The sequence below is a fragment of the Aedes aegypti genome, chromosome 3 (assembly GCF_002204515.2).
Source record: "Aedes aegypti strain LVP_AGWG chromosome 3, AaegL5.0 Primary Assembly, whole genome shotgun sequence".
Lineage (NCBI taxonomy): Eukaryota > Metazoa > Arthropoda > Insecta > Diptera > Culicidae > Aedes > Aedes aegypti.
The window spans coordinates 332553650-332571398 of NC_035109.1; the positions used below are offsets into that span (position 1 = coordinate 332553650).

The following is a 17749-nucleotide window of genomic DNA, read 5'->3' on the forward strand; positions in this document are numbered from 1 at the left end:
TAGAATCCTATGAGGATGCTGCACTAGTATCCTTTGATGATTCTGATCCAGAATCCTGTGAGGATCCTGAACCAGAATCCTAAACTAGAATCTTGAGACGATTTCCAACCAGAGTCCTGAAGAAGAATCCTGTGAGGATCCAGAACTAGGATTCTTTGAGGATCCTGAACCAGAATCTTGTAAGGATTTTTAACCGGAATCCTGGGAAGATGTTGCACTAGAATCCTTTGGTGATTCTGAACGTCGCTCTGAAATAGTCCAACAGTGTTCCGTCCTGTTTCATGGTTCTACGACCGCAATGGCTTGCAACAAGTGTGAAGAAACGATCACTGATACGAAACGCATCATTTGTCGAGGATATTGCGGACACTCGTTCCACTTGACCTGAAGAGATCATTCTTCCAGAGATGTTCAGGTGGCTCATGAAAGAAATGTATTTTGGATGTGTGATGGTTGTGCCGACTTGATTAGTAGTGATTATTTTCGGAAAATCTCGCCACGTTATTCTAACGAAAATGTACATGACGAGGCATCTATCAAATGTCTCAAGGACAATATCGCAGAGTTGAAACAAATCGTTGGACTTTTATCTTCCAAGGTCGAAGCCAAACCGACCACACCTATAATGTCTACACCGTGGTCAGGATTAAATCGGATGAGAAGTTCGAGCAATGTCCTGAACTCGCCAAAAAGGAAACGTGTGGAGAGTCTACCTATGGAAAGGCCAACGATTATTCACGGATTTAAAGCAGCATCCGAATTGGTAAAAGCAGTTTCACCACCGGAGGAGTTGTTCTGGTTGTATTTATCTGCTTTCGATCCCTGCACATCCGAAGTGGATGTTTCCAATTTCGTTAGGAATTGTATGGGATTATTTGCAGAGGAGGAGGTGGTCGTGAAACTGGTTCCAAAAGATAAAGACGCAGCAACCCTCAACTTCATTACCTTCAAAGTTGGTATGGAATTATCGCTCAAGACATCTGCACTATCCAAGGGAAACTGGCCGGGAAACATTTACATCAGTGAGTTTGAAAACCAGCCAAAAAACCTACGGACAATCGTCAGAGTGACAGCGCTGTAGTGCCAACTTGGAAAGCTACGATACATCGATGGGAACTGGGACGCACACTTGCCCTCAATAGTTTGGAAGCCTCTCACCTACCCACCACAGTCGAGCCCCTATTGCCAGCGACCCACAGCATTCCTGGTCCTGTGTGTGGATTTGAGGAAGAGGTCTTCTGAAATTCGAATTCAGACAAGTACATCGCTCTATTGAACAATTCGTCCGCTGGAAATTTTGTCGTTTCTAGTTCTCCAGTATCAATCAGCTTCCATCGTACTTCAACATTCAGATCACCGGGACGCACGCCTGCCCCTAGCCTCTTGGAAGCCTCTGACTCGCCCACCACAATCGTGCCTCTCCTGCCAGCGACCTGCAGCCGTCCCGGTCTTGTGTTTGGGTCTGAGGAGGAGATTTTCCAACATTCATCAGCAGGCAAGGGCATCAAGGCATCACTTCTACGAACTATTCGTTGCTTGAGATATTCGTAGTTTCTAGTTCATCCATGTCAAATGATTCCTGTTGTACATCTTCGTTCCTGCCACCGGGACGCATACCTGTCCCTAGTCTTTTGGTAGCCTCTGACTCGCCCTCCACAGTCGAGCCCTTCCTGCCAGCGACCTGCGGTTGTGTGCGGTCCTGTGTGTGGTTCTAAGTAAGTGGTCTTCCAAAACCTAACGGCCTAACAAGTATACCGTCCATCCGCTGAGTTGTTCTCGCTCTGAAATACGTGTTGTGTCCAGTGTCACTCCGGCTTCTTTATGCTCCATAGCCCATTCGATCAATCAAGTCATCACCATCTACTACCGAAACGTCGGCGGTATGAACAGTGATATTGACGATATTCGAGTGGCCATTTCCGATCATTGCTACGACATAATTGTATTCACGGAGACCTGGTTAGATTCACGCATGCTCTCACCAAATATACGGTTGACTAGACTTGAAACGAAAAATGTCGAAAATCCCTCCTAGTTCTGCTTGGAGCAGGTCTGGATTAAACTCGGTGATCGAAGCTTGTTTCTCTGCGCAGTGTACATTGCTCCTGATCGTATACGTGATCTCGAACTCATCGCAACGCATTGGCAGTCGGTCTGCTCCGTATTGGAATCCACCAAAGCAAAGGACGAAGTTATCGTGTTAGGTGACTTCAATATGCCGGGGATCTCGTGGGCCAGAGTCCTGTTAGGAATCAGAATCTTGTTAGGAATCTGGACACGAATCATGTTAGGATTCTGTACAATAATTCTGAGAGGATTCTGAACCAGTATCCTGTACAAGAAACCTGTGAGGACTCCAATCCAGATTCCTGTTAGGAATCTGAACCAGAATCATTTGAGAATTCTGTACAAGAATTCTGAGAGGATTCTGAACCAGAATCTTGTAACCATTCTGAACCAGAATCCTGTAAGTATTCTGAACCAGAATTCTGTGAGGATTCTGTACAAGAATCCTGTGAGAATTCTGTGAAGATTCTGAGCCAGAATCCCGTGACGATTCTGAATCTGAATCCTGTAAGGTTTCAGAACCATAATTCCGTGAGTATTTCAAATCAGAACCCTGTCAAAGAAGAAAGAATCTTGAGAGTTCTGAGATGAATTTTGCGATGATACTTAAGCAGAATCCTAACTAGATTATACTAAAGAATTCTAAGAGAAGCCTGTATGCATAAGTTGTTGTTGCAGTGATATTAAACTTTTCGAAACATGTTGAAATATTGAAATCCAGTGTTGCAATATTCGACGATGCGATTTCAGATTAACATTTTGACTGCAGAGTAAAAAATATGTTGTAATATATGTATGTAAGTTGTACGTCAATCCTGACCCAAATGCAAAATCACATCCTTCAACCTTAAAAAATCGATTTATGGCGGATCCAAAAATTAATGGATTTAACAGTGAACATTTTTTTTTATTTAACGGTTACCAGAATTAAGAACATTGTAAGAAATACATAATCAAAGTACACAAGAAACTTTATGAAACTAAATGGTGTATATCTGTCTTTTATATAAATAAAAATGGAGTGGTGTTTGTATGTCACGAAATACTTGAGAACGGATGAACGGATTGGCGTCAGTTTTTCACAAATGCACACGGCAAGGGATACGACGTGTTCGTGTGAGAAAAAAGTTTGGAAAAGTCTCCGGAATAATCGAGAAAACCAGGGAAGACTAATGTGTCATTTTGTATGGGGGATTACATGACGTTTTATAACAGCCTACTTGATGGCAAGACGAAGTTTGCCGGGACCACTAGTTTAGAATATAAATTGTGCTAATCTTCATCGAGAAAAGTTCTCATGATGAGCTAAAGTAGAGATCGTGACAATACTCCATTTCTTCAGCAAACGAATCCGCATTTTGCAATGGAAACCTTTAACATGTTCATTACAAATTTCCCCTTTCAACTCATTCTACTGGTCAGGTCACCGACCAAACCAAGCAAATATGAAATATGTAAATCACCCCCACGAACTTAAACCAATGTCTCGAATTTGACATTTTAATGAGATCAGAAGGCAAATGCATTGACTTTTCACCGTTCGTCCATACGTGCTCGAGGGCTGGTGTTTGCAATAGTTGTCTAAATAGGTCAAACTGTGCGCCAATGCATTGCCGCAAACACCTTCAATCATTGCATCTACGAACTTACGAGCTGGATGAATTGTGCGGTCCCGCAGTGGTGGGTTTGATATAAGAAAGTGCAGTTCGCTAATGTAACTTGTGCAATTGTTCGGCTTGAAGCCATGCATTGAGCAATTATCAATCAGCCATAAGTGTTTCCCAATATCAAACGTGCAGAACTCACTGTAGATTGGCGTTCATGCGTTTAAAAGCATCCAAAAAGGCCTTAAGTGCATTGTAGTATCAAAAGAGCATAGGAGCAGAGGGTCTGAGGGTAAGAAACGCATTAAGGGTGACAATTGATCGTCGGTGCAGCACTCGGCACAAGATACAGATATAGAAATTTATTTTAATCCACGGCGGTGCTCCTTCACCCATCAGTCAAGCCACTTCTACAGGTTGTCTTCGGCGAAACAAATCACTAACGAAGGGTACTAAGAAGGGCTCGAGCGTAGCCCTTTGTCTGTTTTAAAACAAGTCACGTTATCTGTGTCTTAGGATCATGTTAGCCTCGAATTCGACTTTAAAATTAAAAAAAAAAAAAAACAAAAAGTCGAACCATCGTGGGGAGGAATTATTGTGAAAAAAGGTTCAAAATTAATGTTATTTAGAAACTTTGGACGCCTGTATGTCAGAAACAGTTTTATATGAAATTATACTTTCTTCGGTAAAGGTAGGGAAAGGTCTCATAAAATCCATATGCAGAATTTAAGAAAAATCTCGCGGAAACGTACCAATGGAAGGAAAATTTTCAAAAAACGGATCACTTTCAAATAAGTTACTGCTAATCGAATTGTTCTGGGGTCATATTGACCCCAGAAAACAGACAAAGGGTCAACAGAGCCGGTCCACACAGTGACTCAATTGTAGCGGCTTTCTTGTCTGGTACTGGTCTGGTTGATCTTTGTTCGAAGTTCGAAGCCAATGAAATCATGTCACACGTGGCCTTTCGATGAGTGCGGCAAGATGTCCTGAGGCTGTGTAGAATTTCTCAACGCAACCACGGCCACCGTGTTGCTGTCAGCCTTTTGATGCATTACAAATTTAACTAATATAGTGGTAGCGACAACACTAAGCCGAAGCCAACTAGGTTGGTGGTTGTTCTTGATCGGGACAATAGATCATTTTCTTTTGGCACCCCGACACCTAAATGGAGTTGACCCCTGGCCTTTTCGAATAAATGATTGAAATTTGTCGACTACCACGCCATCAGATCAGAGCTGATCTCACCAGCGGCGTCCAGCCGAACAACTAAACCTAGTAACACCCCCAAGTTATGGGAGAGATTGAATCGTTATTGCGATTGCCGTTGGAATACATCTGATGTGAACCTCACCGAAAACCTGCTGTCCATGGTGTGTACCTATCTTTATTCGCGGTGGAGAGTTTTTTTTTAAATCTACATAAGTGATTGATATACGCGACACAGATTCTCGCGCCTTCAACCCTCAGAGTGCTGTCAATGATCCAGTTTAGTTTGGGTCGGTTTGCGAGTTTTATTGTGTGAATGAAATGTTGTATGGCATGCCTTCATCAAAGGGGTCGTCCACAAATGACGTAGCCTTTTAGGGGGGGAGGGGGGTCTTCACGAATTTGTGACGAAGTGTGACGAGGGGGAGGGAGGGGTCCTAGCTAGTTGACGTAGCATTTTGAATCGAGTCCGTAAAAAGAAAGGCGCTGAGAAAAATTGCATACAATTATTTTTTATGACACTGCTTTTTTTTACTTATTAACTTGGGTTATAAAATTATGATTAAGCTTCAAAAAATTCATATGACAAGATTGAAAAAATATCTATGAAACTTCAGATTTTCTTGATAAATGCAATCAAACAGATGTTTCGAAGCTTTAAATAATTATGTGAATATTATATTATATTCGTGTCCAAATTAATAAATTTATAAATAAACGAAATAAGTTTAATTAATTTATTAAAAATCAATGCTCTAACTACTAGGAGACAATTTTTTTTGCCATTTGTTAACATGACATAAAGTCAGCCGTTTTAGTTTTATCCATATTTTCTGTTGGGGCTTTATTTCTTCAATAAAAAAAAAATTTGCTCTTCTTGGCAAATATTACATTTAAAGCAAAATTTTGTTAATAACTCGGTAATTTTTAAGATTAATTCAGTATGGAAACGATAAGGAAAATCATCTGAAATATTAATAGAGATTATTGTATTTGTATAATAATCGCTAAAATTTTCTAAACATTCCAAATATTTCAAGTTTAATCTTTTATGTATCTGGCCATTGTTTGCTAAAATGATTTGAAATTGGATAATATTAACGATGATTCATTTCAAATTAATATATTTTCTGGATAATCTTCATTGAAATCTATTTCCTAACAACTAATAATTTAAAAAAAAAAACAATTATCTAATATAACGAAATGTGTGTTCAATATGTTGTAAAATATATTGGACCCCAACTCGACAGTAACGACCTTCGTCAATCCAATCAATTTTTTTTTCACATTTTTTATAGTAAACTTGTTTTTTATGGTAAGAACAGCAATAGTAATATAATTTAGTCTATAAGAAGCTGGAAACCAAAACCAAGGAAAATGTTTATTTAAAACTTTTCCAAATTACTTTTGAGCGCTACTGTATATCAAACTGTTAGAATAGATTATCCTTTCATTTCAGTCAGTAATCAATACCAAACTTTGTATTGAACTTCTCAATTCCATTTTTTTGTTTCATCCCAGTCACTAAGGAAAACAAATAAAAAAATAGGAGGCGGTGCTCGATATGCTACGTATTTTCCAGGGGGGAGTACCAGCATTTGTGACGAAATGCTACGAGGGGGGAGGGGGGTGTAAAAAATCAGTGAAAAAATGCTACGTCATTTATGGACGGCCCCAAAGAGAAAATAAAGTTTCAGGTATACCATCCGCAGTATGCAACATCTTTAACCGTGACGCAGATAGATTCGCTCTTGGTGGCGCGTTACGGGGTGATATCTAACAATATTGTATTCTTGATGTAACTGTTCTTGTGAACAGTTATCAGTTAACGTTGGAAGGGTATAAGAAAGTAACAAGCCGCTTAGACTCACCTAATTGATTAAGCTGGTGAGAATGTCGATGTGTAGAAAGTACTCAATCCACGCCTGTCGTATGATTCACGAGACAAGGTCTTCTAGAGTTCTAGAGCTTATCTATTTCTTAGCTAACCTGGTAGGCTAAGGCCTGTTTGGCCTCTGCTGTAGTGCTACATAGGAGACGTCTCCATTCGAATCGGTCCGCGGCTGCCCGTTGCCAGTCACGCATTTTGTGAAGGGGTCCGCAGATCGTCTTGGTTGGTTCTCTCAGCAGCTTGTGCAGTTCATGGCTCATCCCAGAGCTTATCTATACGTTGCTAGAAAATACATGATTTCGAATGAGGTAGGAACTAATTATTAGCTTTTAGAATAATCTTATCATTTCTGGAATAAGGTAAGGAACCATAATATCTGATGCGCTGGAACCTGTATATAAAGGGCTTCATAAGTAAAAGCATATGCTACTAGAGTACCGATGTGTGATCAAAATAAGTATCATTATGCAAGTTTAATGATATCTGTAAAGTAAATCAGGGTAGAAGTTCGCAGTGAGATTTTTCCTGCTCATCCAACAGAAACTCTGGAAACACTGTATTTGTTTGATACCGTAGTAGGTCAGCTGTTCACATTTATAAGCATAAACTATTCCATCAAAGTATTACGAAGTATTTCATGAAGTAGTGTTTAAGCATTTTTTAAGCCGTTCTGATCCAATATTGAGAAAGTGTTCAATAATAGTTTTAAATGGTAAAAGTTTGAAAAAATTAAAAAAAAACTCTAGTTACTTTTTAAGATGTTTTTGAGAGGGCATTTGATTTGACGTAAAAATTTTAGTAGGTACTTCTAGTAGGAGACGTTTTTGTAGTTACCTCGGCATTAGGACAAAGGTTCGCAGGCGCTGTGGGGCAAATGTTCGACATAGTAAAACAATCAAAATACATTTGAATACTTAAATTTGACACATTAAGGCTATGTAGCCCGTCATTCGTTTTGACAACCATGTTGACATTGAAGCTCACAATTTTAAAGTGAAAAATCTCATAGTTAATATTGGCTCGGAAAAGTAACATTATATGCGCTCATGTGCTGATACTTTTTCAGCTAATATCAATTCACTGTAATATCAACTGATTTTCATTAATTTGAAATTGTGACATGATTTTGCAAGAATCATCAATGACATGATGTAAAAAGACTACTCGAAATGGAAACAAACGTCATTTCGTCTTAGAAAATTGTTTCGAATCACTAAAATCTAGTCTAGTAACCTTTGATAATGGGCATATAGGGAGAGAAAATCAGGAATGAAAATCACATCGAAATAGAGAGATATCGTGATGTGGCGAGTGAAAATGTATACAGAATGAAGAGACCGAAAAAAATAATCGACTTAGAGATGTAGAACATCGAAATGTGGAGAGCTCATTTGAACTTTTCCTTCAAGTGAATGCTATCAAGCTTTTTACGCTTGCTTGACATAAACTTTGATTCACCCATTTCTGATTTATTCTGATATTTCTTAGAGAAACTTAACTAAGATTTCTATCTGTTATGGTTCGCGAGTTATGTTTTTTGAAACAAATAAGTTAGGGTGATCCTGAAAAACCAGTTTTTTCTTGATAACTTTTCATACGACAATTTTTCGCAAAAACTTTGTTCAGAGCGCTCTTAGAACTTTTGATTGCGCAACTTTTTGCCGAACTTCTGTTCTATCTCTTATAGTTGCAGAGTTTTCAGAGATTTTCTTCGAAAAAAATGTTGTTTTCAAATTCCGATATCTCTGAATGGCGCAAACGGGTTCTCAAGCTTTTTGGGTCCTTCGGCAAAGTTGTTCAAAAATGATTATTCTGAAACATTGTAGAACATTGTATAGGCCTTAATGCGTCAACAAAAAAGTTTATATTCTGATCTCGTGAACCATCCGGGCCATTTCGACTGAAAAAAAATGTCTAAAAAAATTTGAACCACCCCTTTCTGACACTTCTTATCACGGTGTACTATATTAAGAAGGTGATATATTCCGAAAACTGACAGGTACTTGACTACGTCATTCCTATCCATCTCGAACAAATATGCGAATGATCTAGTAATCCGGATGGTATATGGTACGATAGGAGTGACGTCACATGTTTACAGTCAAACTTGATGTTTACATCAGTAAAGAGACTGCCTTGTTAATTTTTATGCCGTGCTTTTTCATACACTATTATTTTTATATCTGAATCAAAGTAAGCTTGTTGAGGGAAAAAACAGTTATGTTAACATTGGAAACTTATAAGCTTTCATTTTTGTGTTTTGAGAACGTCAATTGAAAACTTATTTCCAATATTATTCTAATTATTTACTTTTCGATTGATAATATGCGGACATCAACGAAATGAAAAATCGGCACGGGTACGAACTAATAGAGATCATATTCATGCCATACCTGACAAAATCCTAAACTAATTGAAAAGCAGGAAGCAGGTGGTGAACTCTTTTGATAGATTTCTGAAGACAATTTACAGGTCTGATGCCTTTTAGGTTGCTATTTTTTAGAACATTGCTCACTTGGTACCCAACAATATGGCGATTTTTGACGAAAAATGAGCGTGTGAACCAATTTTTTATTCAACATAAGCATAACCAGATGTCTGTGCACTTCAGCTAATGAAGAAGCCCATGCCCGAAAAACCTCTAATTAGGCGCGGTAAAAGGCATGCCATATCAGGATAATCAATGTGTTCTGCAGCTTATAATACAGGTGCAAATTGAGATAGCCCAGTTTTCAACTCCTCAATTATTTATTTACAAAACTTCTCTCCGATTAGGTATTTTGCACAATTTAACCCGCAAATCTTTTTTGTTATATAAATGTGGTAAGTATGCGATTTTCCAAGTCCGTGCAAGAAGGTTCCTGTTAATGGAAGCAGAAACATATGAGAAGGTTGTGCAATAAGACATAACGATGGAGCTTAATATTGCCTAATAAAGTTGGCTGTGCGTAGAATATTGTATGTTCGGCCAATTGTTAGAAAAGGCATTTCGACGAAGTTGGATTTTTCTCGGAATCCATGCAAGATACCCTAGTTCGTAAGTAGGGCGCATTTGAGCGCATCCAGTTGCGAATCGGATGCACCACTTCCGTAGTTAAATATCTCTCATAGGTTCTGAGAAAAATACAACTTCGGCGAGGAACCATTTTTAACTTTATACCGCGCCGACTAATACTATGTCTTTGGCTCTGTCATATTTAATCTATCTTTGTTCTTCAGGATCTTTTTCATTATGCCTTAAATCGTATAATAATGATTATTAAGAAATAGGTATATAATTAATACTCAAAAAATTGAATTCGAGGAAAATTCAGTTGCAAAACAAATGAGGAAACAGTGAGAAAATTATTGACAGTCGAATTAACAATCTCAAAGAACAGCCTACTTTGACCAAACTATAAAATCAGTAGGCACCAAATGTCAACATCGTGTCACCCCCTGTTGTTTTATAGCGAAAGTAAAAAACTGGATATTATTTTTAATTGAAATGAGATTTAATCCCTTCTTATTAGCAGCAGTATTTTTTTCTTATTGTAGAGTGAAGGTCCTTCGGTGCCCGGTGCCTAAAATAATATAGAAGAGATAAAGTTTCTGTAGATAAATTATCAATTTTTAATTAACATTATGTTTAATTATCTCTTATTACTATGAAAGCAAGTCACATTTAAACTCTCTATAGCTCATTCGAAATGTAATGAGTTACTCTTACTTCGTAGGTATTTTAACAAGAATATTTGTTGTATTTTGTTTGCTAATTTATTACTTAACCCCTCTACCGGCAGCTTCACTTTTTATCGCTAAAAAATATTAAAATGGCGATAACTTTTTTATTTCTCAATATTTTTGCACCATTTTTACACAAGATCTCAAAAAACCCTTTTAGGTTATGAATTTATGTCGCTATTAATCATTGATGATCTAGTTTTGAAGATATACCGATGTTCCTTGGGTGACCGACATACTCCATGTAAAATGTCTTTGGCGGCCATTCTGTTTTTGCGTAATCTATCAAAAAATAAAGTATGTACTGTACAATGACAAGTAATAAAGTGCTTCTCTGAAAAAAAAAATCATACAAATCGGTTCAGTATTCTTGGAGAAATCTGAAAACTACGGTATAAGGTTTTTAAAGATTTAAAGATCTTTATTTGTCCAGCGTGGTACCAGAAACATAAAAGCTTATTACTCAGAGACGAATGAATTGAAATGCTTTATTTTTTCACAACATACTGGCATTAATGTATCATTTCGAGGAGTAAATATCCGAATACGATATAAATTCTGTAGCCTGAGATATTCATGTGGGTGCCGGTAGAGGGGTTAAACTTGCAACAGTATTCGAAGAACACACTTCAAAAATATTGCAAATTTTCTCAGCATTAGATCGACTAAAACAAAAAAAAAAATGCGTTATTAGAATCGTAATCATATGTTCTTTGTGTAGCTAAAGTTCGGCGGCTGAAAAATCTGAAAACCAATTATTAATAATAAAATAGTCATTTAAGCCATCGTGCGAAAGCTTGAGTTCACCCCTCAGTATGCTGTATTGTGCAAAAGTTAAATTCTGTGAAATAAATAAACTATAAACTATCAAAACTATTAAAACTATTAGGACTAATGGCATAATTATTACGAAAGTTATTTGCGTGCAGCTTAGGTGAACGTAAACTTTTGCACGATGACTTGAATGACTGTTTTATCGATATAGTTGTCAGATTTTTACGACGATATTTTGTGAGTGTTCTCCATACAATATAGGATTACGGTTCTAATTACAACTGTTAATTTTAAGGCTCAAGAATCCATCATTCAATCATCAGCAATCATCAAAAAAGAAAAACCAGTTTTTTCGTTCAAAATTAAAGAAATCCTGATATCGACGGCCACCAGTACAAGGTCCCTACGCACCATTTGTTTATCGATTTCAAGACGGCATACGACAGTATTGACCGTGTAGAGCTATGGATACCATTGACGAGAACAGTTTTCCCGGGAAGCTCACAAGATTGTTTAGAGCAACCATGGACGGTGTACAAAACTGCGTGAAGATCTCGGGCGAACACTCCAGTTCGTTCAAGTCTCAGCGGGGACTACGACAGGGCGATGGACTTTCGTGCCTGTTGTTCAATATTGAGCTTGAAGGTGTCATGCAGAGAAACGGACTTAAGGGGACACGGGAGACCGTGTTATTTTCCCTATCTTTCGTCTCACTCTATCAATAATCATCAAAACTTTGTGGAAGCAAATCTCGAGTTTTAGTGAACCGATGAAGCTGAAAATTTATCAGGTTGTGCACTACATAGATAGAATCATAGTGATACATTTTCGCATCGATATATGGAGTGGTTCTTGAGATTTGCTTCTTGAAGTGGATAGGGTGATTATGATGACGTCCCGTGCGGCCTTAACTGCCGAGGCACTATTTTCACGAGATCCGACCAATTCGTTTGCTTTGCGGACGACATGGACATTATTGGGAGAAAATTTGAAACGGTGGCAGATTTGTTAACCCGCCTTAAACGCGAAGCAACGAGAGTCGGGCTAATGGTGAATGCGTCGAAAACAAAATACATGCTGGTAGGCGGAACTGAGCACGACAGGGCCCGCCTAAGAAGCAGTGTCACGATAGACGGGGATACCTTCGAGGTGGTGGACGAGTTTATCTACCTCGGAACCTTGCTGACGGCTGACAACAATGTTAGTCGGGAAATACGAAGGCACATTATCGGTGGAAGTCGTATCTAATATGGGCTCCAGAAGAACCGCGGTCAAGAAAGATTCACCCCCGCACCAAATGCACGATGTACAAAACGCTCATAAGACCGATATTCATCTACGGGCATGAGACGTGGACTATGCTCGAAGAGGACTTGTAAGTTCTTGGGGTTTTCGAACGCCGAGTGTTAAGAGAAATCTTCACCGGCGTGCAGGAGAACGGTGAATGGCGGCGAAGAATAAACCACAAGCTCGCTCAACTCTACGGCGAACCCACTATCCTTGAAGTGGCTAAAGCTGGAAGGATACGCTGGACAGGGCATGTTGCAAGATTGTCGGACAACTGCCCTGTAAAGATGGTGTTCACCACGAATCCGATCGGAACAAGAAGGCGTGGGGCGCAGCGAGTCAGGTGGATTGACCAGGTGCATCAGGTATGGTGTAGGCAGCATAATGTTAATGTGATATGAAAGGAATCAAATCGTATAACATATGTGTAAAAATCAGCAAATTTCAAGCGTTGATAGTGATAGCGAGCAACTTTGGTTAGTGCAACATCCCTACAGATAGTATGATCAAAGTTCGTCAAACATTTGGCTCCGCTCACCGGTTCACAGAGTTTTCAGCTACATAATTATACTATCATTGATACGAAAGTCAATAAATTAGTCGTAAATTCATACTATTTGATACGAATCCGGATTTTAAATGCAAAATATCTCATCTGCTAAGAGAAGGAGGGACTAAGATTTACAACCCTCCACTTTCTCGTATAGACTTAACTGACTTTGACATGATTTAAGCCTTATTTACCTACATGGTCCAGAAGAGTGAACAAAATCGCAGAAACTGTATCGAGTGTTCAATAAAAAATGAGAACTTTTCCAGCTATATAGTAAAAAAATTGTATCAAAATTGAAATTATTCGCGTTCTGAGGTTTTGAAACATATTCATGAGTGTTACTAGAGCGTTCATTTCCCGGCCATTTTTCTTGTCCCGGGATTTCTTAGCTTTTCAATAAAACCACTATTTCCGTTGAAATAGAAACAAATTTTCAGCTGTATAATGTTTGAACAATTAAATTTAGCCAAAATGCTATGATAATATAGTAATTATCATAACGTGATATACCGAAGCGTGGCAAAATGAATGTTTTTTTTTGCCACACAATTATCTACAAAATTAGAACTTTATTTTACAGAAAAAGTGCGAATGAAATGAAAAGCAGTTGAGAGATGGAGCAAATAGATATAGGGTAGAAGCACCAGTTTTGGCCATACGCCAATTGTAGCCATAGTGGATTATACACCGTTTTACATAGCCAAACAGCATGAAACCTTTCGAAATGCGTAGATCACATTCCCATGATGGAGCTACATTCATGTACACGTCCAAATTGATTCAAAACATAAGAAAAACAATTCATTGTCCTTATAATTTTAACTCTCATACACTTAATTTGGCCAGGGTACTTCTAATTTGGCCACTCTCATGAGAAATCAATGCGATTGGCCAATTTAGGAACCGAAGTTAAATCTCTGGCCAAAACTGGTTCTGGTGCCCTATATCAACCACCGAGATTTTTACAGCGAAAAATGGTTTTGGCTCAGTTTTGGTATTTTACATACATAATATGGATTGAAAGCTTGCATATGACATATTTGTAGTATAAATGCGGCTTCCCATTTAATTGTTATTGACATTTTCTCTTAGGCTGGCCAAAACCGGTGCTTTTACCCTATGTTGGTTGTTTCGAGATATTTTCCAATGTCAAATGTATGAACTTAATACTATTATTGCGGCGTGGTAAAATTAAACAGCAAAGAAAATTAAAAGCGATATTTGAAAGAATAGTGATAAAATCGAGAAACTACTGTATAACATATTATCTGTCACATATGTTTTCAATAAAGTAATTAAACAAAAATCAAAGCTTAACTTTACTAATGCATACTTTTCAAAATTTTCTTTTATTTAAATGTAAGTATGGTCAACATTCAAGTCAAACACACAATAAGCACTAAACAAAAAGTTTTAACAGTCATCAAAACTTTGTAGAACAAGAGAAACGATAAAAGATCGTTTAAGATATAGATGGATTATACAGAAGGGTAGTTTTTAAAAATTATAGACTGAAATTTAAATGTGGTTACTTTCAGATTAGCTTTCTTTTACCTGAGAGTTTGAAAACTGCTAATGTTGAAAAGGTACGCAACAAATGATATGCGCAACTAGACCAACAACAAATCGATAATATTGACTTGTCATGAAAGAACCTAACAACCTATTCTATTTATTTATGATACTTTGTATCGAGGGTAAATTTCATTATTTTGCATTTAAATTAATTGGTTATCATCCAATTTTGCGATCATCCAAGACTCCCGGGATGTTAGCATTTATATCCCGGGAAACGGGAAATCCCGAAATTACACAAATCCCGGGATTTTATCTCCCGGGATGTCACTTTATATTCTTCGAAAGTTAAAAAAAGGTCCATTTGGAGATGCATTCGAACACGAAACTTTTTGGGTCAATCATGTAACATATTCTCCCCCTATAATGGAGAACCTATCTACACCTCCACTGTACTAAAAGATCTCAATGTGATTATGAATGAAAATGAAATGGGATAAAAAAATATTTCCTTTTGCTCTCACTTTCATTGCCAGATACCACTCGAAAAATAACGATATCCGACACTTGGTGGGGCCGGATAGTGAACCACCATAGTCACGCAATTGAAAATCACATTCAATAAGCTCTTGTCCTCTGGCGTTGTCGAAGTAGTCGTCGTCGTGACGGTCTGTTGAGATGGCTCTGCTTTTGGTGCTTTTGGTAGGTACTCGAAGCGTGTGAATTGCACCTAATAATAAAGGGGCCTTCCTTGGCCTAGTGGTAAAGTCCGTGGCTGCAAAGCAAAGGCATGCTGAAGGTGTCTGGGGTCGACTTTCGGTCGGGCCAGGATCTTTTCGTTATGGAAATTGTCGTCGTGTCTGTCACATGATAGGGCTTGTCCATAAACCACGTGATCATTTTTAAGGATTTTCAAACCCCCTTCTTCCACAAATTTGTATGGACCGTGGTCTTTGACCAGCCACACCCCTCACCCTCTAAATGACCACGTGGTTTATAGACAGCTCCATTTACGAATGCGAAAAATGGCAATTTTGAAAAAAAAGCTATCATTTAATAACTGTGGGTGTGCTCTTAGAACACTAAGCTGAGTAGCAGGCTTTGTCCCAATGGGAACGTAACGCCAAATAGAAGAAGAATACAGTCGCTGACACTGTACGTTGGATGCGTCTGTCCCAAGTCCGCACGATCAGCGTCGTCGTGTGTGGTAAGGTTGCGGCAATTATGGATCGTTTGGAGGATTATTTGTCTTCTCAGAGAACTGTTGACGTCAAGTGTGGCGGTAAATTGATTTTGAGTCGAGGATGAGGACCTCGTCTTGAGGTGTTGTTGGTTTGTGATATATACAATGTATTACATTGGGAGAGTTGGTTTCTGCATTGCAGATAGTTTTAATCAACAATATATCCTTAAACTATGGTGCAGACTGGTGAAAACCATTTGATCGTCGACAAACAGGAACAGGAACATTGATGGGATAATTGTATGGCTCCTAATAAGCATAAGCGATCAATGGGCTGTTGTACTTCATGAAGGAGCTGGTGTAGCTGGTGGCATGGGCTGGTGCGTAGGTCAAAGCTGCAGGGGCAGCATGAGCAATGGCAGCTGGCTGAGCAATAGCAACGGTCTTGGCGGCCAATGGGGCGGAGTAGGACAGAGCTGGAGCGTAGCTGCGAGCGTAGGACAAGGCTGGAGCAGCAGAGTAGGTCAGAGCTGCAGGAGCAGAATGAGCGATGGCTGGCTGGGCGATGGCGAGGGTCTTGGTGGTTGTCAGTGGAGCTGAGTAAGACAGAGCTGGAGCGTAGCTACGAGCATAGGATACAGCTGGAGCGGCCGAGTAGGACAGAGCTGGGGCTGCTGAGTAGGATAGAGCTGGAGCATAGCTTTGAGCGTAGGACAAAGCTGGAGCAGCATAGGTACGGGCAATTGGTGCGGCGTATGTTTGATGAGCAATTGGGGCAGCATAAGTCTGATGAGCGATTGGAGCAGCGTAGGTATGTTGGGCAATAGGAGAACTGTATCCGTAGGACAGAGCCGACGATTGAAGCGAGCTATAGGCCAGTGGTGCAGCTTGGTAAGTAGTGGCTGGTTCCAGATATCCAGCGCTGGCGTAGGCCAGGCAGGCAAACAGAACAGCGATCTAAATGAGAATATAGGATTTAACCTTTGCTTAATGTAATACTGGATTTTGTATTTTACCTTAAAGGCCATTTTTGTAGATATTTGCAGATGTTTGCACTAGAACAGGACACTGAAGAATGATGCTATTCCAAAATGCGAATCCAATATTTATATAAAAAACCCATCCACAAATGACCTTCCATAATAGTAAACTTCTTAATACATTTTATTTTCCAACTGTTTTCATCGCGCCAAGCGGATGGGTATCTTCTTACGCCTCTCGGTGATCGGAAAAGAACCACTCAGGTGTGACGTTCTCCTACAGCCAACGATAAACCGTTTTCGTTTGCTTATGTCCAGAATAACCAAAATGCATCGAAGGACAACCAGTAAAGAGACCAACTGAGATACATTCTGGGATTACGGTTCTCCAGAGCTGGTTGACATTTCTCATAGAGGCAGATTCCCGTGGAAGTTGACTCTGACCTTAAACTGCAACTTACCATCTGTACTCGTTTCACGCATAACTGGTTTGTGAAAGTATGCTGACTGCATGTTGCAATCATACTGGTTTATTGACTCACACGCAACTTACTGGCGGTGAAATATTCTCCAAATTTACATAATCGATACTGATCACAATAATCAGCTGTTCGTCCCTGCCCCACAAGCGATAAAAATTAACGGATTCATTCTTACTACAGCAATAAACATAAAACTGCCGCATTAATGATCATCGTTCCACCTGATAATAACATCTTCTCCAATTCACGATGACACATTTCTTAATTTTGCGATGGAGGCTTGGCTCTGGCGCTTGGCCTGAGAACTGCAATCGACACGCTTTAACTTTACCGTAGCACCGACACTACTGCATGCATAATTGATTACCCAGTCTCCGAAGATGATCATCTTAATCACCGGTGATGACCATCATCTTCAGAAAGCAGAAGCACCTTCGCTAGCTCTCAGTGCAAATTGAGATTAGCGGAAAGGAAAAAG

General features: G+C 39.1%; 1 protein-coding gene across 1 annotated transcript; it reads right to left on the reverse strand.

Moving 5' to 3' along the window:
• Positions 1-15993: 15993 nt before the first annotated feature.
• On the reverse strand, positions 15994-16878 carry LOC110679443 (cuticle protein 16.5-like). Its single transcript, XM_021854028.1, has 2 exons — positions 16826-16878; positions 15994-16766 (listed from the first exon to the last, which is right to left on the reverse strand). Exons 1-2 carry the CDS (start codon positions 16835-16837, stop codon positions 16119-16121), a joined length of 660 nt encoding a protein of 219 aa, XP_021709720.1. The 5' UTR covers positions 16838-16878; the 3' UTR covers positions 15994-16118.
• Positions 16879-17749: the final 871 nt, after the last annotated feature.